This window comes from Lissotriton helveticus, chromosome 3_1 (assembly GCF_964261635.1).
Source record: "Lissotriton helveticus chromosome 3_1, aLisHel1.1, whole genome shotgun sequence".
Classification (NCBI taxonomy): domain Eukaryota; kingdom Metazoa; phylum Chordata; class Amphibia; order Caudata; family Salamandridae; genus Lissotriton; species Lissotriton helveticus.
In genome coordinates, this window is record NC_136061.1 from 711359755 (window position 1) to 711382055 (window position 22301).

The window sequence follows — 22301 nt, forward strand, 5'->3', positions numbered from 1 at the left end:
CTCATGGGAACAGTCCAGCCTGAACTGCCATGCCATGCCTTCCCTGGACCGGAAAGAAGCTGCCGAGGACCGGTTTCTGGCATTACAGCCGTCTTCAGCCCGGCTTGCTTGAATCCAGTGGCAAAGTGAGCAAGGGACTCACGTCTGAGCATACCCTGCCAACTTATGGCGAACAAAGCAGTACAAAAGGGGGTGGTGATGGACGGAGCATCCGAACCAATCAAACACACACACCCAGTCAACAGATCTGGGTTTAATCCATCACCATTCTTTAGCCCACTCTGCCATCCAAGTTCAGACATGGCCATATGCAAATCAGTCTGACCCTGTGCCTCATGGGAACAGTCCAGCCCGAACTGCCAAGCCATGCCTTCCCTGGACCGGAAACAAGCTTCCGAGGACCGGTTTCTGGCATTACAGCCGTATTCAGCCCGGCTTGCTTGAATCCAGTGGCAAAGTGAGCAAGGGACTCACGTCTGAGCATACCCTGCCAACTTAGGGCGAACAAAGCGGTACAAAAGGGGGTGGTGATGGACGGAGCATCTGAACTAATCAAACACTGTCACCCAGTAAACAGACCTGGGTTTAATCCATCACCATTCTTTAGCCCACTCTGCCACCCCAGTTCAGATATGGCCATATGCAAATCCGTCTGACCCTGTGCCTCATGGGAACAGTCCAGCCCGAACTGCCAAGCCATGCCTTCCCTGGACCGGAAACAAGCTTCCGAGGACCGGTTTCTAGCATTACAGCCGTCTTCAGTCCGGCTTGCTTGAATCCAGTGGCAAAGTGAGCAAGGGACTCACGTCTGAGCATACCCTGCCAACTTATGGCGAACAAAGCGGTACAAAAGGGGGTGGTGATGGACGGAGCATCTGAACCAAACACTCACACCCAGTCAACAGACCTGGGTTTAATCCATCACCAGTCTTTAGCCAACTCTGCCACCCCAGTTCAGACATGGCCATATGCAAATCAGTCTGACCCTGTGCCTCATGGGAACAGTCCAGCCCGAACTGCCAAGCCATGCCTTCCCTGGACCGGAAACAAGCTTCCGAGGACCGGTTTCTGGCATTACACCCGTCTTCACCCCGGCTTGCTTGAATCCAGTCGCAAAGTGAGCAAAGGACTCTTGTCTGAGCATACCCTGCCAATTTATGGCGAACAAAGCGGTACAAAAGGCGGTGGTGATGGACGGAGCATCAGAACCAATCAAACACTCACACCCAGTCAACAGATCTGGGTTTAATCCATCACCATTCTTTAGCCCACTCTGCCACCCCAGTTCAGACATGGCCATATGCAGATCAGTCTGACCCTGTGCCTCCTGGGAACAATCCAGCCCGAACTGCCAAGCCATGCCTTCCCTGGACCAGAAACAAGCTTCCGAGGACCGGTTTCTGGCATTACAGCCGTCTTCAGCCCGGCTTGCTTGAATCCAGTGGCAAAGTGAGCAAGGGACTCACGTCTGAGCACACCCTGCCAACTTATGGCGAACAAAGAACTTTGCCACTGGATTCAAGCAAGCCGGGCTGAAGACGGCTGAAATGCCAGAAACCGGTCCTCGGAAGCTTGTTTCCGGTCCAGGGAAGGCATGGCTTGGCAGTTCGGGCTGGATTGTTCCCATGAGGCACAGGGTCAGACTGATTTGCATATGGCCATGTCTGAACTGGGGTGGCAGAGTGGGCTAAAGAACGGCGATGGATTAAACCCAGATATGTTGACTGGGTGTGAGTGTTTGATTGTTTCAGATGCTCCGTCCATCACCACCCCCTTTTGTACCACGGTTTTATGCTTTGGGCACTGTGCCACTGCTAATCAGTGCCACAGTGCAAGTGCTCCCTATGTTAAATTAATGTACTTATTGGTTTTTCCATGATTGAGTCATTTGATTTATATGTCAGCCCCTAGTACAGTGCACCATGTGTGCCCAGGGCTTGTAAATCATATGCTGCTGGTGGGCTTGCAGCACTGGTTGTGCCACCCACAGAAGCAGCTTGCAAAGTGTGTCTCAGGCCTGCCAATGCAAGGCCTGTGTGCAGTCTAGCACAGCCATGTCGACTTGGCCAAGTGCACCCACTTGCCAGTCCCTAAACCTTCCCTTTGCTTCATATTAGGCACCCCTATCTTAGGCCCAAGGGCAGGGTGCATTGTAGGTATAAGGTAGGACATACTCGGATGTGTGTAGCATGTCCTAATAGTGAATTACAGCCATTTTCACTTTTCACTATTGAAGGCTACCTGTTCTCTTTAGGATAAAATGAGCAGTTAGATTATTACATTCTTATAATCCTAACTGACTCGGGGAACATGCTAGAAATTCGAATTTAGTATGCCTGAACTCAGAATGATAAAATACATATTTTAGTAAAGTTGGTTTTAATATTCTGTGTTTGAAAATACCATTTTTAGAAAGTAGGTATTTTCTTGCCTAACTGTCCAGGCCTGACTCTGCTAGGTTGTGTATTCCTTGTCTGGGTTTGTGAGTGACAGGGCTGGAGGATTTCAGGAGACAGACTGGGGCAGCCCAGTGGTGAATAGAGAGATCTGCATCTAGATGGGAGGGAAGAGTTGCACCTGGGACCTGAATAGGGCTGGGCCTTCCCTCTACAATGCTGGCTCCACCTCCTGTGACTTGTCTGATGTATCTGCCCTGCACTGTGAAAGGAGAGAAGGAATCTTGTTATCAAAGTGCTACAGAGCTGTATCTTCCCTCTCCTGTGCTGGCTCCACCTCCTGTGGGGCGGCTGATGTCTCTGCCCTGCACAGTGAAAGGAAGAAGAGAGTCATGTAAACAAAGTGCTCAGGAACTAGTGTGGACTAGGAAGAGGCCTCTCTGCCTTCAGAGAACAAAGGATTTTGGGGTATAAATATTGGGACCCTGATCCCAAGAAATTAGATCACTTCTGGAACAAGAAACCTTTTTCCAAGGAGAAGAACCACAGAAGCTGCAGGATTTTTACTGCCCCTCTGCCAGTGTGCTGTTTGCTGGGTTGGCCTGCAGTGGTTGCTTCATTGCCAAGGAAAGGAGAAGGAACTTTTTAAGGACTTTCATCATTTACAGAATATTCTCCAAAGGCTTGATGAACTGTGCTTGCCTTCTGCGGAAGTCTCAGGGACAACAGACTTCATCTCCAGCTCCCCTCTGAATTTCCTTGCTGGGAATTCTGACTCCAGGCATTTGCGTGTCGCCGCCGCAGCCGAGATCGTCGCATCGCCGGAGAAGCGAGCCTTCACCGCATCTCCCTGGAAGCGTGTGTTCATCGAAGCTGCCTGCTGTCGCATCACCGGAGAAGCGTGACGCCATCGAGAGAGTCGCCATCGCATCAGCGGAGAAGCGTGTCGCAGGACCTGTTGCGGCTCCAAAGAACAGAGTCGTCGCAAGGCTGCCACGGCGTCTACGCATCGTCATCGCATCGCCGCGTCAAGGGCGCCATCTTCTTGCATTGCAACAGGATCATCGCATCAAGGCGCCATCTTGCGCACCTCAACGGGCCTGCAGGCCGAGAATCTACGCATCTCCTCCGCACTGGTAAGGATTACGACGCATCCCCTATTCTGCGCAAGCATTGAGGCAGGAGGCATCATCTCGCCCGGATCACGGAACCAACGCATCTCCCCTTTTGCGAGCCTTTTGTTTACTTTGCATTACGCATCCAGGTACTTTGTTGAGAACTTTGTTGTATTGATCATCAACTTGAACTAAGCAATGTTTATCATCTTTAAGCAATCTTAAGTGTAGTATTGTGGATTTTTTTCGTTTGTGGTCTTGTGTTAAGTCTATATAAAGAATACTTATTTTTATAAAACATGTGTTGTGTCCATCTGTAGTGTTTTCACTGTATTACACACTGCCTCTAAGATAAGCCTGTCTGCTCGTGCCAAGCTACCAAGGGGGTGAGCAGGGGTTATTAAGGAGTGTAATCCCCTTATCCTGACTTAGAAGTAAGGGTCCCTATTTGGACAAAGGTGAATACCATTGCCAACTAGAGATCCCCAGATCTAACAGTAATGTCAGCATGTCAAGTGATTCTGAATTAACAGAAATGACCGGTTCAATGGGAATAAATGAGAAAGAAAAGCAGGCAAGGGGAAGAGGAAGAAGTAGTACCTGAATCCTGTCAGAAGCAGTGCATGTGCACTGATTAGATGGAATCGGACTGTGTTTGGTCAAAAGAAGATGCATGCACTAGCGCATACTCCCGCAGGCGCGCCCCTAAAAATACAGATGATGTGACGTTAGGGTCAGACCTGCTGACCTTGAAACTTGGGACCTAGGTTTGAGTCCCGGCTTCCTCTCAGCATCCTGTGATTCTGGACAATCAATCTTCCCGTGCCTAAAATAAAAATGAATTTGATCTTCTGAAATGCAAACTGGTGTTCCCGTAAACCGCTCCAACACTCTTGGGCTGTGTTTACGCTATTTAAAGCTGCAATTAAAAATAATACACTCTATTTGTCCATGTTTTCTGCGAAGGCTGGAACAAAATAATCAAAAACAACTATTTATTCAAAAACACCTGTGTTCCTTTTTAACATGGCTTACCTGCATTTGTTTAGTTTAGCTAGAAGTTACGACAATGAAGGCAGCTTTAGAACACATTATAAAGTGCTTTTACCGTTTACTGTTTAAAGTAGATACTGATCAAAGTAACAGCTTTTGGTGATTTTCCGAATTTTCATACCGACCAGGACATAGAAATATCACTTATGCTGGTAAAATAAGCTGACAAGAGAAGTGGCTGATGCCACAAAACTCCAGTGTGTGTGTGTGTGGGGAGGGGAGTAAGGGGGGCAGATATAATTTATAAGAAAAGACTTACCTGTCCTGCCGCGGACGCGTCGGTGCTCCTCTTTTCTCCTTATGGTGTCCCTGCAATCCCTAGGACATCTGCACAGGCTCCCCACCCAATACCAGTGCTGCTCTCGATAGCATGGCAGCTGCGCCAGGATTGGTCTGAGCGGCTTGGTCTGAGCGGCTTGGTTTGCCGCTCAGACAGTGCCTGGGAGTCTGAGCTGTTTCTCCAACCTGGCTGTGCAACACAGCTGGGTTGGAGAAACCTAAGTGCGTATGACGGTTTCGCCAGCCTAAGACAGCTGGCCAAACCATCATGCGCACTTTACAGTGCACAATACCACTCCTCCTCCCTGCCAAGCCCACCCAAGACTCCCAGGACCAGTCAGTTAGCTAAAAAAATTGATAATATTGTTATAGTATCATTTTATTTTTTAATGACTGATTCAGTCAAGTGACACTCCTCTGACCCTGGAGAAAAGGCAACCATAGCCAGAACAGATCTTGTGGCTCTAGGTCCATTTTATTTCACCTCACCCGCCCAAAATGCAGTGTTTATCATACTTTTCACCAATGGGTTTTTCTATAATCTTTAAAATGCTTAACTTCCAAACATTTCTGTAACAATGCGTCAAAAGGAGGCCAACCAAATGTTGTTTCATGAAAAGCAATGACCTGGGGATGTGGGCCACCTTTTTGGGAGTGCCCAGGCTAAGTATGATCCCAACTGGACCCTAATCATAACATCTATAAGTCTATCCAAACAATATAAAGAAACTATCAAAACTAAGCAAAAAAATGGGGGTCAAACCCTGTGCACTGGAAAGCTATTTTTTAATTATCTACAACCTATTCATTTGCCATGGGTACGCTCAACTTCTTGTGATTCACGGTCACCAACCGCTAATCGCTACAATCACTCTAATCAAGAAGGATGGTTAATGTTTCAAAAAATGACTATCACAATTCAATATAAAAGTCCAAAAGAAGATCTTCGAGATGTATGATGGCAAGTTCCTTTCTTTATTCAGTCAAATCATCAATATCAGCCAACTTGAAAAACAGTTAATACTTTTGACAGCCAACACATTTCGTCCCCTACGGGACATCATCAGGGCTGTAAAATAAAGAGTACAAAACAAAATCCGACCATAGACATCCATAATGTACATTACAGCTTATAAACAAATAAACAAATGTGGATGGTATCGACAGGAGCATTTAACTCCTACTCTGCCTATATAACAATCTTAGAACTTTTAGTTGATCTAGACAACATAAAAAAGCTACATTTGAACAATAGAAAGAAAAAAAAATAGCAAAAAACATTTATTATTGCGGATAGTAGGTTTCAACCATTAGATATCTGTCTTAGTATATCCCTATATACTCCCCTATATTCTGTAAGTCTGAGCACTTCCCTTTAGTTCTAAACTAGGTGTGGGCAGAATTTACGTAATCGCGCTACGCAAATCTCTGCGAAACAGTAAAAAATCTCAGCGAACAAGCAGAAATTACGCAAACACGCGGGATTGCTTGTTCGCAATGCTTTTTTACTGTTCGCAATCGCTGTTTGCGTGCTCGGGGGGAAATATCTTGCAAACACGCATTTTGAGAACGCGAACAAGCAAAAATTTCGCAAAGCCGTGGAACGCAGAATTTTGGGCAATTTCCCGTTCTCCGCGGAATGCGACATTACCCAAATTCCGCGAGCGGAACGGAATTTATCGCCCAGGCCTATTCTAAACCTCATAACTATAGAAGGTGTATGCAAAGAAGGCATTCTCCTGGTCGGCAGGGCCGGACTGGGAACCAAAACCAGCCCTGGCAAAGTGCTCGGCCGGCCCCCCCACCTCCCAAGGAGGTTTGGGGGTGCGACCGCGCTCTTTGCCAGGGCCGGTTTTCGGGCGATTTTGTTACAGGGACATTTTTGCAGCGTTGCTGCAAAAACGGCCCTGTAAAAACAACGGCCACCAGAGGCCCAAAACTGGCCCCCACCCTTGCGGCACACCGGGGAATTGCCCGGTGCCCGCAACGGTCAGTCCGGGCCTGCTGGGCGGAAGGATGCTATACTAAAAACAAAAGCTAAGAAATCTCACATTCAACCAATTTGAATCCACTTGGTCATTATCTAATCTTGCACTGTATATCTTGAGTTTTACTACAACTGCTTAGTTCAAAAAGTAATTTATCTGTCAAAAAAAATATCATGTCTTCAATTAGCTTACTGAACTGCAAATATATACAACTCTATTACTTTAACACCACTACAAACATATATACCTGAATAAACCTCGGCTCACCTTTTAGCCCCTAGTTATTCGCTTTCCAAAAACTAGACCGTATCCCAGATGATCGAATTCCCTCTCAGCACAAAATTCTGCTCTCGATCTTCAACATATACGTAAATCCAACTGCATACAAGAGGAGTAATTATCAGTATGATGAAAACCCTTGTTTCTCTATTAGGTGGCTAGACTCAAAATATATACAACTCTATTCCCCCTCAGATCACCTTTTAGTCCATTTTTATTCGAATTCCAAAGCTAAAACCATTACCCAGATGATCGAATTCTTTGTGAGCATAAATACTGCTCTCAATCTTCGTCATATTTCTAAATTAAGCTGCATACCAGAAGAATCTGTCATTAAGATGAAAACCCTTGTTTCTCTATATATACAAAATAAATATATGCTAGTTTACACTTCTCATGCCATAAGTCATGTTTCTGAGCTCCCAGATTCTTCAAAAGATCCCTGTATGTCTAAACCAACAATAATACCAAGCAAATATTATAAATCAACCTTTCCCCCTAGTTCAGAAAACATGTCTTTTTTATAAAATCAAGCCTGCGATGCCTTAGAACAACCATACCTCTTTCCATTCAGGCCCAAAATATCTTCAGGCGTCCCCCTTCCGGCTCGATAAATCGGGAATGAGTCCTAGAGCCCGCCAAGCTTGGTTTTAAATCCCCGAATGACCAATCAAAAACCACAAATACTAACAACCCTCCAACTGCCGCAGTTCGCCTACTAAGGGTCGAGATGTTTCCTCTCATGTCTGCTAATGACATATTACACATTCCTAAACCTTCGCTGGTCCAATGAGTGTGCATGCTGCCCTGAAACTTCCATCCTCAAATCAACAAACAAGGTCTAATTCTGAACGTTCCCTCTCTGGTCCGCCCGTGTCTATTTCCTCTATTCTAACTGCAATATCTCAAGTCAATGTAATATTTTAAAATCCACAATTTATATTATTAGTTTTGAGCGAAGTCACTCGACCCTTCATCACTAAAAAAATGAAATTCTATTCCTGTTATGGAATCATATCGCTTATGTTGCTTACATGCGTCACGGACATATTTAAGATGTACCAATAAGCGGAGAGGAAAATCCATTTGGATTGGCTTTTAGAATGGATAGATGTACGCTAATAATATAAATAGAGGATTTTAAAATATTACATTGACAGAGTAGGAGTCAAATGCTCCAGTCGATACCATCCGCATTTGTTTATTTGTTTATAAACTGTGATGTACATTATGGATGTCTATGGTTGGATTTTGATTTTGTACTCTTTACAGTCCTGATGATGTCCCAGATGCGTACCAAACGCGTTGGCTGTCAAAAGTATTAACTGTTTTTCAAGTTGGCTGATATTGATGATTTGACTGAATAAAGAAAGAAACTTGTCATCATACATCTCGAAGATCTTCTTTTGGACTTTTATATTGAATTGTGATAGTAATTTTTTGAAACACCCAACGCGCCTTCTGGATTAGAGTGATAATATAAAGAAATTATATAAATAAAACCCATGAAGAGTATTTTGGGATACTTTGCCTAACAATGGCAGAAATCTTGAACAAGGTATCACTAATGTAAACACAATCTTAGGCTGGAGAATGGTTGTCTGTATGTAATCTTAAACTGTGCGGAATAATTAACATTAAATACGACGTTCAATAAAGCTCTTTTACCTGTAAAGCTTTTAGATCATCCTTGAGACCAGTAATTTCCTTTTCTTTCGTTTCTGCAGCGAGCTTGTATTGACCCTTGAAAAATATATGCACAGAAAGTTATAATATTCTTGAAAAGAGACACAGTATGCAGTTTGCCTGCTGTGGTCTTCAAGAGAAACAGGCATTTTCGAAACTCGTAACCATAATAGCCCCCCACATTTCTAATTAGGACTTTGAAATAAACAGCGGCAAAAGTCTATTGGTATGGCTTAATGTGACAATGGACGGAAACATGGGCATGTTAACATGTAATTCCATACAACCGCACAATTAGACCAGACTTATTGGCCCGCGCAATGACAAGTGGTGGTGGCATTGTGGTAGGGGTGCTGTTAGTATTACTGGTGGTATTGGTGGTGTGGTAGTATTTGCAGGGCCGTAGCTTGGTCAGTAAGATTGGGGTGGGAGTGCGCTTCAGATTTTCTGACAATCAGCAGTGGAGGCTGTCTGCAATGGAGAGTGTTGGGGTGGGCAAAGCAGTTAAATAGATTAATTTCATGCCGACATGCATTACATTATCATAATGAAGCTAAAATGTTTCACTTTAAAACGGCAATGTAATGCATGTCGGCGATTCAGGGATACATGAAGACATAATATACATTTAAAAAAACGGAAATAAAAGTACTTCACCTCCGTCCTCGCTTCGGTGTTCGTTCTCCTCCAGCGAGCCCCAGCCTAGTCTCCTAACTAATCCTGACACTGCTCTCATGATGTATGAGAGCAGTACCAGGATTGGATGAAGCAGACTCTCTCAACACTCCAAAGAGCACTGGAGGCTTTCGCTCAGTCTCAACCCAGCCCTCTAAGATGGCTGGGTTGAGAAGTTTAAAGTGCGCATGTCTGGCTGGCTGTCGCAAGACGGCGGCCAAAGGGACATGCGCACTTTAAACTGCCCAGCCCATTCACTCCTCTCTGCTGCTTCCAGTCAGCAGTGGCCCCGCACCCGTCCTGAGATTCGGCTCTGGATCTGGGTTTGCAGAGCCAATGAAATATAAAATGTAATAATGTTTATTACAATTTTATTTTTCACTGGGGGGATTTTAACCAGTGGGGTGACGCTCTTCCACCTTAGTCGAGGAGCCACCCCTGACAATCAAGCTGGTATATATTGTTTAAATACATTATAAGACAAGTAGGGTGCATGAGATGAGCCTAGGGGCAGTAGGAAAGGAGAGGACCTTAGACTGGCATGAGTACTAAGAAAGACAACACAACATTTTGCAAAATAACGAATATTTTTGAGGACTTTCAAAACAGAGAGGAAGTGTTTGCGTTTGTGTGTAAAAAATCCCAGTGAAATCCAACAGACATCTCACCATACCAGACTGAAAGCACCTGTACCCAGCTATCGGAAAATACATATATTAGGGGGGTGTAAATCCTCAAACAGCACCCCTGAGGCTATGTCCCTGAGTATTGGTAGTTCTAGTGATGGCAGTGTGGGATTGCTGGAGAACATTTTATTGGTAATAATGGTGCTAGAGTTGGTTGTTTTACCCATGCGGGTGTTAATGAAAGTGCTGCTCTTAGTGTGGTATTGTGGTGATGTAGTAGCAGTGCTGGGTTGGTATTGTAATAGTATTGGTCTTGTTGGTCGTATCTTGGTGCCCGTGGTGATATTGGAGGCAGTGTTCTTGCTGGTGGGTGTGTTATTTGTGGTACTGGTGGAGGTGTGGTATTGGTGGAGGTGCAGTATTGGAGGCATGAAGGTAGTGCTGATGTGGTGGTGTGGGATTGTTAGGTGCGGTATCTATACTGGTGATGCTGGTGCTGCTGTATTGGTAGTGCTACTGTTGGTGTTTAGAGGCATTACAGGCCATACTACAGGTACTACTGGCAGCATTGATGCTGGTATTGAATATGGTGCTATAGGTTATGTTTGATACTGGTGGTGCGTATTTAAGTTTCATTTAACACTTTCGGCCTCTGGCCTTTCCTGTACAAAAATGTAAAGCATATTAGAGAAATAGACAAGGTTTGTAGTTCATCAAAGGTACAGTACATACATTATGGAAGAGTAGGTATCAACAGTGTTGCAAGAGAGTAGAGCAGTGTTTTGAGTAATATGTAAGTTTGGTAGTGAGTTATTTTACAAAGGCACATTGAAGATGATAAATTAGCTGACTGGGTTATTTGGATAATGTTTGTGAGAAAAACTAGTTGGGTGTTTTTATTTTATTTAGCCATTTTCTTACCTGTGGTGGATAAGACTTTTTGTGGTACAACTGGTTAGTAGAGACAGTGGGCGATCAGTAAGTGAGTGGGCACATGCTTAGTTTGCAACATGGCTGATCTGTGTGACTGCAGTGGTTAGGGGTTTTCTCCACCATTCTGGACCTGCTGCATGGTCTGATTGTGAAGAATTGTTGGTTAGGGGCTTTTCATATCTTCAATAGTTCACCCCTCTTTCAGAGAGAATTGTGTTCCAGAGGGGTCGTGAGAGAGGTGATGATGAGACTTGGGTGGTTTGTTCCACATGCAGCTTTCTGTGTGATGGCATGGTGTCTGCTGTAAAATTGCGCCCCCAAAGTGAAAGCATGTTGTGGGGTAGGAATATGAGTTGCAGATATTTAAGAGTCTTTAGACATTCTGAGGTGCTTTCAGTTATTTCTCTCTTAGCTGCAATGCCTACTCCAGGAAGTGGCCTATAAGGGGATTGACCTCCTCGGATGTCTCAATCAGAACACGGATCATTGCCCTGCATTGTATCCAAAGACCAGAGTTTTTACAGGGGGCCAGATGGTGCTTTTTTACACTTGATCGAAAAAAAATTGGTGGTGAATGAATAGTCAAGTACTTGGTCCTTGTTGAAGCTTGTCAGTGACTTGGACACCTGAAGAATGTTGGTATTCTTAGATTTGAGTGCTTCTCTCCAAGTGTTGTCTCTCAGGCTCAACTTTCTTTTGATGTCGCCGAACAACACCCTAGGCCCGATCTCCTGCCGCCGCACCTTCACCCACCTCTGGACCCTGGCAGCAACCCCCAACCCACCGGATGCCACTGCAGACAAACCACTGAGCTGCATCCTTCTTAATGTACGCCCCCTGCACAGACATGCTGTAGAAATCTGGGACCTCCTCAACACACACAGGCCCGACGTTGCCTTCCTGACAAAGACCTGGACTAACGCCAGCTCTGCACCCAACATCGCAACCGCCATCCCAGACGGATACAAGATCCTGAGAAAAGAGTGCCTCAAACGCCCAGGAGAAGGCCTCGCCATCGTCCACAAAAGCTCCCTCGATTGATAACCACCAACTCGGACGACGCCTCCTCCCCCATGGAACACATCCACTTCCAGATCCAGCCTTACCCCAGAACGAAGCTCTGCCTAACACTCGCCTACAGACCTCCTGGACCCTGCACCACCTTCACCAACGTCATCGCCAACCTCATTGCACCCCACCCCCTTGCCTCTAAACACTACTTGCTACTTTGAGACCTAAACTCCACCTGTGCAACCACAGCGACTCCAACACCACCGGCCTCCTAGAGAACCTAACCAACATAGGACCGAAGCAACTTGTCTCCACCCCCACTTACACAGCGGGACACACACTCAACCCCATCTTCGCCAGAGGAAACAACATTCGCTTCAGCCACACCACAGAACTGCTCTGGACAGACCACCCTTGCATCCATTCCTCCTTTATGAAACCCACTGCACACAAGCACCTGCACCACCTCTCACGCAGAAGCTGGAACTAAGTCTCCAAAGAACACCTCACCTCCGCCCTAACCGGCACTCCACTCCCAACTACGACATACACCAACCCAGCGGCAGGCTGGTTCACCACGGATCTCCAAGAATCCAAGCTCTCCTGCCGATGACTAGAGAAGACTTGTAGACGTGGAGCAAAACCACGGAAAGACGCTCCACCTACAAAACAGCCATCACAGCACACCACCATCTCAACAAATCAACAAAGAAAAACGTCATCCAAGACAGAATCCCCTCCAACACCCTCAACTCCAAGGAACTCTTCACCATCATAAAGAAATTTGCCAAACTCAACAGCGAAACAAGCAATGTCCCTTCCTCCCAAGACCTCTGCAACAAACTCAGCTCCTTCTTTCACCTCAAGATCAAGATGCTCTATAAGAACTTCGACGACCAAGATCCCTGCCCCGCCCTAACCCCACCCCCAATGACGCCATCCAACAGACCCTTCTCACCTGAACCCCTCTCACCACAGAAGACACCTTAAAGACAATGAAGAGCATGCACTCCAGGGCACCTTCTGACCCTGCCTGCCGCACATCTTCCACGGGACCACCAGTGCCATCGCACCCGAACTATCAATTGCTCTCTCAAGCCAGTCACATTCCCCGACAACTGGAAGTGCGCTGAAGTCAACCCCCTCCTAAAGAAGCCAACCACGGACCCAACGGACCGCAAGAACTTCAGGCCCATCTCACTGCTTCCTTTTGCAGCCAAAGTCATTGAAAAGGCTGCCAACACCCAGCTAGCACACTTCATAGAAACCAACAACATCTTAGACACCTCTCAATCCGTATTCTGCATCAACCACAGCACCAAGACCATCCTCCTTGCCGCCACCAACAACATCCAAGCCCTCCTCGACCAAGGCCATACGCCAGTCTTCATCCTCCTGGACCTATCAGCAGCCTTCAACACCATCACTGAGGTACTGGGTTTTTAAGAACCGGCACAGAACCGGCAACCCAGCGGTGTCAGGGTACACCCAGAGACCTCGGGTTTTCCTGATTCAGACCACAGAAACTCAGAGTCTTCTAGGTGAAGTCAAGGATCGATTTTATTGGCTGCAACCAAGGTAACAAGTGTCCTAGAAGTACAACACACGGGAAGTATATTCTCAGGAGACTGCTCAAATTTACAAAGACAGGCTTCTCTTCTTATACAGTTTTTTCAGCTTCAGGCAAACATTCTTGAGTTTACAGTAGATCATTGACATATTTTAAAATACAAAGCAAAAGCAGAGTCATGATGACATGTCCATATTTCACTTCGTGCTGCCCACAACAAATCACCCGGCAGGGCCCAACATTTCATCAGATATCGGTGGACCCCTAATAAAACAGGCACCTCCCCACCATAAACCCAGTGAAGCAAAAGAGTAGAGACAGATGCGAGCAAGATACGGCAGGTGTGGGTGCGCTGAAATGGTTTTATGGCTTGTTGAGCCTTGATGCTATCTTGTTCGGCCACTGGGAGGGGAACTGACCTAACGAGTTCGGCCTGGGGCAATGGTTCCAACTTGCACAGGTCATAGAAAAGTCGATTAAGGTGTACGTGTCCTTGTGGAATCAAATTCAGCTGGATTAAGGCCTATGTAAAGGGCAACACACAAGATGGCTGCCGTATATAAAATGGAAGCCAAGGGTTCTGAACGAAAATGACAATTTCGAGGTGAAATCGTCACTCAAATACGCTGAAAATGCTTGTACGTGGTGTACTCGTCATTCTCGGTCTTTTGATACCAAATTCGTCATGTTTCGACGAAATTGTATTTCTCGAGTCCAGAATGATCATTCGAGTCCAGAATTTGCAGAACTACAAACCCTCCTTTTGCCCTTACATAGGCAATTAATCTACCCTCGCGCTAATCTGAGTCCAGATCTATATTCCTAAAGTCACTGAGATGTTGCTGTAACATCATTCTCGTACATAGTTCATCTCTTGATACAGGCTTCCTCACACATGATTTGACACAAAGGCCACATATTGCAGGAGCGCACTGCACGCATAGACAGAACAGGAAAAGAATGGCCAAGACCATCCCAATGACCATCAGAATTTTCCATCCCCAGCCGGATATCAGTTCCCAGAACCACCCCATTAATGACCAATCTCCTTTATCCACATGAATGGACTCGGAGATCTTGTGCAGTTTGGAGATGGCCTGGTACACGGTTGGAGCGTTATCTGGGATGAAAACGCAGCAGCTTGATTGGATCAATCTGCATACCCCACCTCGGTCTGCAAGTATGACATCTAAAGCAACCCTGTTCTGAAGGGTCATAAGACGATCCGACTGGAGCTCAGCAGTCAAGTTACTAAGGGCACCAGCAGTTTCAATCACGGTGGACTCAACCACTCTTGTCAATTGCCTTATGTTCCTGCTGTTTACCATGGGTCCCCAGAACGGCAGAAAACCTCTTGCAAAGTCCCCAAATTCTTGACCTGCAGTGTCTTCTTTCCTCAAGACACCTCTAACTATCCTTGTCCTGTGGTAATCCGCCGCTGCTGTATAGGTGGGAGGCAACAGGAACAAAACAAAACATGAGCCCGAGAAGTCAGGGGGCAACCATGTATAGGCTCTATCATGACAGACCCTGATCGGGTATGATCCAGATCGGGGAAGACCTCTTCGCTTGCTGTTTCTCACTTAAAGTAGCTCCATATCCGGTCACGTTCCAACCTACATATGCAAGTATCTCATCTTCTGGGGTATCTTCATAAGAAGTTACTTCCTTAATCATGTCAACTATGCCTTTGACTAGGGCGCTAGTCTTGAGGTTGTCTTTTACAGAACGTAGGGGTTGGACTTCTCGTGCATATATGAACATCGTTCTGTATGCCCACACAGAGCCATTACGACTGAAAGGCAGGACTAGATAAGGGATACCTTTATCCGTAGTGTGAGGCATGAGGCCGCAAACCCAACAGTTAGTTGTGTTCATTACTAGCTGGTGCTGGTGCAGGAGCTGAACGAAGGAGTTATTAATGAACTCTAATCTTCTATTGGATTCATGGTCAGGAAGGGAGTGGAAAGAATGAGAGGAAACAGTAGGAGGAGGAGGTGTAGGGGATGTAGGTGGTGCGAATGTTACATGAAAGGAGAATACAACATATCTGATAAAAAATGTCATCACACTGAATATCATGAAAATGCACAAAATTAAAAAACTTTTCTTTGTCATCACTCTACATAATTTGTGTTCAGAGTTCGTTTGTTCGGCAGGTCTCTCCATTTCAGAAAACTCCATCCTCTCTAGAGTGCTGCCCGCGGTGGTAGGTTGATTCTGCTAAGGGATGCTTCTGTCAGTCCAGGGCAACTCCCTTAGACCAACCAGAACTACTGACCTAACGTCGTCAGCTGCACCCCAAAGACTTTCAAGCAACCGCGGCCCTAGCAGCGGGACCCGGATGGCGGTTCGAAAAACAAAAATGAGCAAGTTTTCTTTTAATGGGAGAGCTGCGCTTTCAAAAATAGTACTTGGAGGAAAACAGGGAAAAGAAAATCTTTTTTTTATTTGTCCATAGGTCTTGGTCTCAAATTATATCGCTCTTTCCCAGGTACTGTCTGGTCCTGAAACAAGAGTGCAGGCTCCAAAGTGTTCAATCGCTTTAACGGTGGCACATTTTCTTGCAGAATGTTCTCGTTTTCACGTTCAGAGTTAGTTCCTTTCACTCATGCATCACTGAAAAGTACAAATTTCGGCACGGTGCTAGTCTCTGAGTCAGCGACACCTTCCTGGACCCACTGGTCATACGGCAGAGGAAGGGGAATCCTCTTACAGTGGACCCCGTGGATCCAGTGCTTCTTCCCCTCCACTCGGACAGCTGATCTTGTGGAGAGAAGGACGAGGTGCGGTCCGGTCAACCTGGGCTGATCGTTTTTCGTCCTCTGAAAATTCCTCACGAGGACCCAGGATCCAGGGCTAATGACGTGGCCTGGAGTTTCAGAGACCGGAGGCAGGGTGTCGTTGACCTGTTGATGCAAAACACGCAATTTAGCCGTCAATTCGTACAGGTAATCAAGTAAAACAGGGTGTTCAAGCTCGCTAAACTTTTTGGGCCTAGGCACTCCCCATATATTGGCCGGACGGCCAAAGACTATCTCGTAGGGGCTGAGTTTCATTCGTGAATGTACAGTCATTCTGGTAGATAGGAGTGCTAGGGGTAGAGCGTCAGGCCATTTAAGACCTGTGCTCGCTTGGATTTTGGCAATTTAAGTTTAAGCGTGCCATTGTAACATTCTACTAATCCAGCTATTTGGGGGTGATTTGCAGCGTGGAACTTCTGCCGGATACCTAGTCCTTCACATACATTCTTCATCACACGACCCACAAATTCACTCCCGTTGTCAGACCAGACCATTCTAGGCATTCCGAATCTAAGGAAGTACTCTTTCACAAGGGCTTTCGGTGTGGACACGGCGGTATTGTCTTTTAGGGGGTATGCTTCCACCCATCTTGAGAAGGCACAAACAACAACGAGTACGTATTTTAAATTGTTGCACCTCTCCATGTGAATGAAATCTAGCTGCAAAACCTCGAACGGATACGTAGGAGGTGCAAAATGACCAGCTGGAGTTGGGGTTCCCCTACCAGGATTGTGTTGCAGACACACCATGCAATTCTTGACGACATTCTCTGCACATTTGGGAATCCCTGAATTTTGCCATACTGGAGCCAACAACTTGCAAATCCCTTTTACGCTGATGTGAGCCATTCCATGAGCCATTGTAACCACTGCAAGCACATATGCGTCGGGTAACAACCATCTCTGATGCTCTGATAATTCAATCCAGCAACCATTTGCATCCATCCTACCCAAACTTTCTCTCCACGTGTTCAACTCTTTCTCTGTGGCCTCAGCTTGGATGGACTTCACACTTTCTATTGTGTCTTCACACATTCCAACATCACCAGTCCATCTGGCAGGGCCTGCAACATACATTCGACTCATTACATTCCTTGCCGTTTCTTTCGCGATCTCATCAGCAAATGCATTTCCACGACCACCATCATCAGTCACCTTTTTGTGAGCACTACATTTCACAATCGCCATTTGCAGAGGCAAGGTCAGTGCTTCAAGAAGCTCATTCACCAACTGACCATGCTGAATCTTAGCTCCATGTGAAGTCAGGAACCCACGTTCTCTCCACAGTCGTCCAAAACTGTGAGCCACTCCAAATGCATACTGACTGTCAGTGTAGACAGTCACTTTCATTCCTTTTGACAGTACACATGCTCTTGTAAGTGCAATTAATTCTGCTGCTTGAGCTGAATTATGTGGAATACGTGCAGTTTCAACAATGGAATGCAAAGTCGTGACAGCATATGCTGCAGTCGTATCACCATTCGGTAGCTTGAAGCATGAACCATCCACCCATAATGTACCATCACATTCAGCAAGAGGAGTATCGGATAGATCTACTCTCCCTTTCGTCTCTTCCTCTGTTCTAAGAAAACAATCATGCTGTTCTGAACCGCTTGATTCCTCTACAATTGGCAATAATGTGGCTAGGTTTAAGGTATTGCGCCTTTTTATGTGCACATGACTCGCTAATAATGTCAATTCGTAGCCTGACAACCGGGCACTAGTTAAGTGCTGTGTCTTGGTTCTGTTTAACAACGTGTCTACCGCATGTGGAACCATCACGATTAGTGTATTATTCATTATTAGACCAGCAGACTGTCGAATAGAAACGGCTGCTGCTGCTGTGGCTCTTAAACAGCTTGGCAATGCTTTAGCTACCAGATCCAAAGTCGACGAAAAATATGCACATGGACGCTGCCTACCTCCAAACAACTGAGTCAATACTGATAATGCACAGCCCTCTTTCTCGTGGACATACAATGTGAAAGGCTTACTGTAGTTGGGGGTACCTAACACAGGAGCCGAACATAATGCTGTGCGCAATTCGAGAAAACTTTTCTGACACTCTTCGGACCAAGGAATGGGATTGGGTGTATTTTTACACGTTAATGCCACCAAAGGTTTGGCTAATAACGAAAAATTTGGAATCCACTGTCTACAGTACGATGTAATGCCCAAGAAAGCACGCACTTCTCTCTGCGTTTTTGGCACACTTAACTTCGCTATTGCCTGAATTCTCTCTGGGGTCAATTTCCTTCCCTCCTTCGATAAGAGGTGACCCAGGTAGGTCTCTTCTTGTCGGCAATATTGGAGTTTGGAAAGTGACACCTTGTGATGTAAATCACACAGATGACGCAACAATGACAGTGTGGCCTTTTTACAAATTCCCTCAGTGTCTGCAGCAATGAGCAAATCATCCACATACTGAATAAGGGCAGCACCTTCAGGTAGAATGATCGTATCGAGCTGTGTTTTTAGAGCTTGACTGTATATTGATGGACTTTCACAGTAGCCCCGAGGAGCGCGTTTAAAGCGGAAACTGCGACCACCTAAACTGAAGGAAAAAATATCCCTGCTTTCCTCAGCAATCGGGATGCTGAAGAAAGCATTCTTCAGGTCAATCACCGAAAATCAAGATGCAGAAGCTGGAATCATAGTCAATAATGTGGTAATGTCGGGGACAACTGGGAATTGTGGCACAGCTATTTTATTCACTTCTCGAAGATCAATCACGAATCTGTACACAGGTGGCTGAGAGGGATCAGTTCGTTTTAAAACAGGCAGAACAGGACTATTGCAAACGTTGCCTCGTGTTTCTTCAATCACATCCTTTTCAATCAATTCGTAAACGATCGCTAGCAACGCTTTTTCACCTTCACCAGAAATTCGGTATTGGGGAATTCGTGGCATTTTAACATTGGCTTTCAATGTTACAACATATGGTGGTATTTCTAAAAGACCCACATCATTAGGACCAGCGGCCCAAAGGATATCTGGAAGAAACGACAATTCTGCGGGAAGTTTATCCCTCGACAAATACATGGGAGAAACCACTTTCTGACCTAAAGTAAGTTGTACTCCTGAAGGAGAACAGTACAAAGTCGCATGCAATCTTTTTAACAAATCTAATCCTAGCAAGTTTTCACCACAACCTGTTGTCAGAATAAGGGGTGCTTCGAATTCGCAAGGACCAACAGAAAGAGACAAAGGGTCAGAAATCAGATTTCTAACAGGGGCGCCAGAAAAACCTACAGAAACGTTCATTTCGCCAGACAAAGGTGCGCCATGGAGTTTGGAGTGCATAATAGAACTCTTTGTAGCACCAGTATCCAACAGAAAAGGTTCTGACACACCTGATGTAATCACCTCAACGTATGGTCCACTCTGATCTACTGGAACTGAAACAACTCCCTCTCTTTGTCTATGGCTGTCCTAGCAGTCATTACTTTCCCAATTTTCATCTTCTGTATAGTAATCATCAGCATAGTACTGAGCTGACCTACCAGATGCGTTATTCTGCTGATCGAACCTATTCATAGAATTTTGTGGTGGAAGAGACTGCGTGTTCTTGGGGACGTTTCCACGTCCTCTACCTCTAGAGGCTTGCTGAACGCCTCTACCTCTCGTGTTTGAAACACCATTCGCACGTTGTAACAGGATAGGGCAACTATTCTTAAAATGACCTTCTTCCTTGCAATACGAACACTGGTTGGGACCTACTTGGACACGTGGCTGATTATACTCGACTCTTTGCGAGTTCCTCTGATACTGTTGAGGCTGCTGAAAATTATTCTGGTAGTAATTCTGGCCACTATTATTTTGACTACCACCACCACGTGGCGGATAGGCTTGCTGTAACAAAACCTTCGTTTTCAGCTCTTTAGTTTTCTTTTCTGCTCTATCCTTCTCATCCTTGTCTCTATTTTCGTAATATTGTGCAGTAGCCAATATCTGGGCTGAAGATGACACAGCCCACGAGCTTTCTGAATCCTTTAGCTTTTTACACAATCGTAGAAAGCACAGGTGAAACAGGAGTGGTCGGTGGGCCTTGAGGAGGCTGCACCGAAGGAGCAGGAGGCGATGTAAACACAGGTTGTGCAACTAAGGGTTGCTGAGGAGCTGTAGGATTCTGTGCATAGGGAGGTGGCGAACTTAATAAATGCGCCATTAACGGATCTTTTTCACGCTCTTTTGCTGCCTCTTGCTGAAGAGACGGCAAAACTGGATAGCATTTATCTATTGCCATTTTACGTTGCCTGTGCAACTGCTCACTCAACTGCTCTACTTCATTGTCTTTAAACTGCATGGCAGCTTGCATTATTGGAGTAACCCCTTCTCTCTTATTTTTCTTGGCTAATTTGATTTCCTTTTGTTTGGCCTCCTTACGCCATAGGCAGAAAGAGTCAAACATCGCCGGCCGGGCTTTCTTTTTGAACAGTTTAACTTCAAGGTTATCCAGGATTTCAGTATCAAAGCTACCGTATTGGGACCATTTTAAAACACCATCTTTTCTGGTGTATTTAATCCACACCTCATTGTATGTGATGGGCCCTACTCCGTGTTTGACATATAACTGGTAGGTTGGAGTTCCAACCGGAGGAACCGGACATGAGTCCTCCAATCGGGAGTCCCTATTATTACAACCAAGACAAAACAAATTTCTAAGTCTAAGACCAGGCATCTTCGCTCTCTAGTCTAGTTCCAAACTTCGAAGGATTGTCGATTACGATATTTCTCGTGAATACACGAGTCCTTCGGTTTTGGTGCTTGCAAGTACCAACAATTATCCCAAAGGATACCCAAGACTAAGAACCAACTAAGGACTGGGAGACGCTCCACTTATACTTAACTGAAATATCGATGACTTCACCAGAAGACTCGTCTTAGCGTTTCTCTCTACCAAACTTCAAGGGTCCAAATCAGGGCGATAGCCAGGGCAGCAGTCCTTCGTAGCCGTCGGGAAGCAGGGAACCTCGCAGCAAAGACCTTCGGACCACGTGGACATGCAGGGGTCGTTGAAGTGGTTGGCCGTCCTCGGGAATTTTCACACGAAGCTCCTCACGAACCTCTGGCTGGACCGGTACCGCTGGAATCGCCCGACGTTGGGCGCCAACTGAGGTACTGGGTTTTTAAGAACCGGCACAGAACCGGCAACCCAGCGGTGTCAGGGTACACCCAGAGACCTCGGGTTCTTCCTGATTCAGACCACAGAAACTCAGAGTCTTCTAGGTGAAGTCAAGGATCGATTTTATTGGCTGCAACCAAGGTAACAAGTGTCCTAGAAGTACAACACACGGGAAGTATATTCTCAGGAGACTGCTCAAATTTACAAAGACAGGCTTCTCTTCTTATACAGTTTTTTGAGCTTCAGGCAAACATTCTTGAGTTTACAGTAGATCATTGACATATTTTAAAATACAAAGCAAAAGCAGAGTCATGATGACATGTCCATATTTCACTTCGTGCTGCCCACAACAAATCACCCGGCAGGGCCCAACATTTCATCAGATATCAGTGGACCCCTAATAAAACAGGCACCTCCCCACCATAAACCCAGTGAAGCAAAAGAGTAGAGACAGATGCGAGCAAGATACGGCAGGTGTGGGTGCGATGAAATGGTTTTATGGCTTGTTGAGCCTTGATGCTATCTTGTTCGGCCACTGGGAGGGGAACTGACCTAACGAGTTCGGCCTGGGGCAATGGTTCCAACTTGCACAGGTCATAGAAAAGTCGATTAAGGTGTACGTGTCCTTGTGGAATCAAATTCAGCTGGATTAAGGCCTATGTAAAGGGCAACACACAAGATGGCTGCCGTATATAAAATGGAAGCCAAGGGTTCTGAACGAAAATGACGATTTCGAGGTGAAATCGTCACTCAAATACTCTG

At 45.7% G+C, this 22301-nt stretch overlaps 1 protein-coding gene across 1 annotated transcript in view; it reads right to left on the reverse strand.

Annotated features, from left to right (window-relative positions):
• Window positions 1-22301, reverse strand: part of CCDC73 (coiled-coil domain containing 73) — a 2033683-nt gene that overhangs the window by 1284341 nt on the left and 727041 nt on the right. Inside the window, exon 6 of the mRNA XM_078682465.1 lies at window positions 8779-8853. Coding sequence (XP_078538591.1) covers window positions 8779-8853 — 75 coding nt within the window. The remainder of the gene's footprint in view (window positions 1-8778; window positions 8854-22301) is intronic.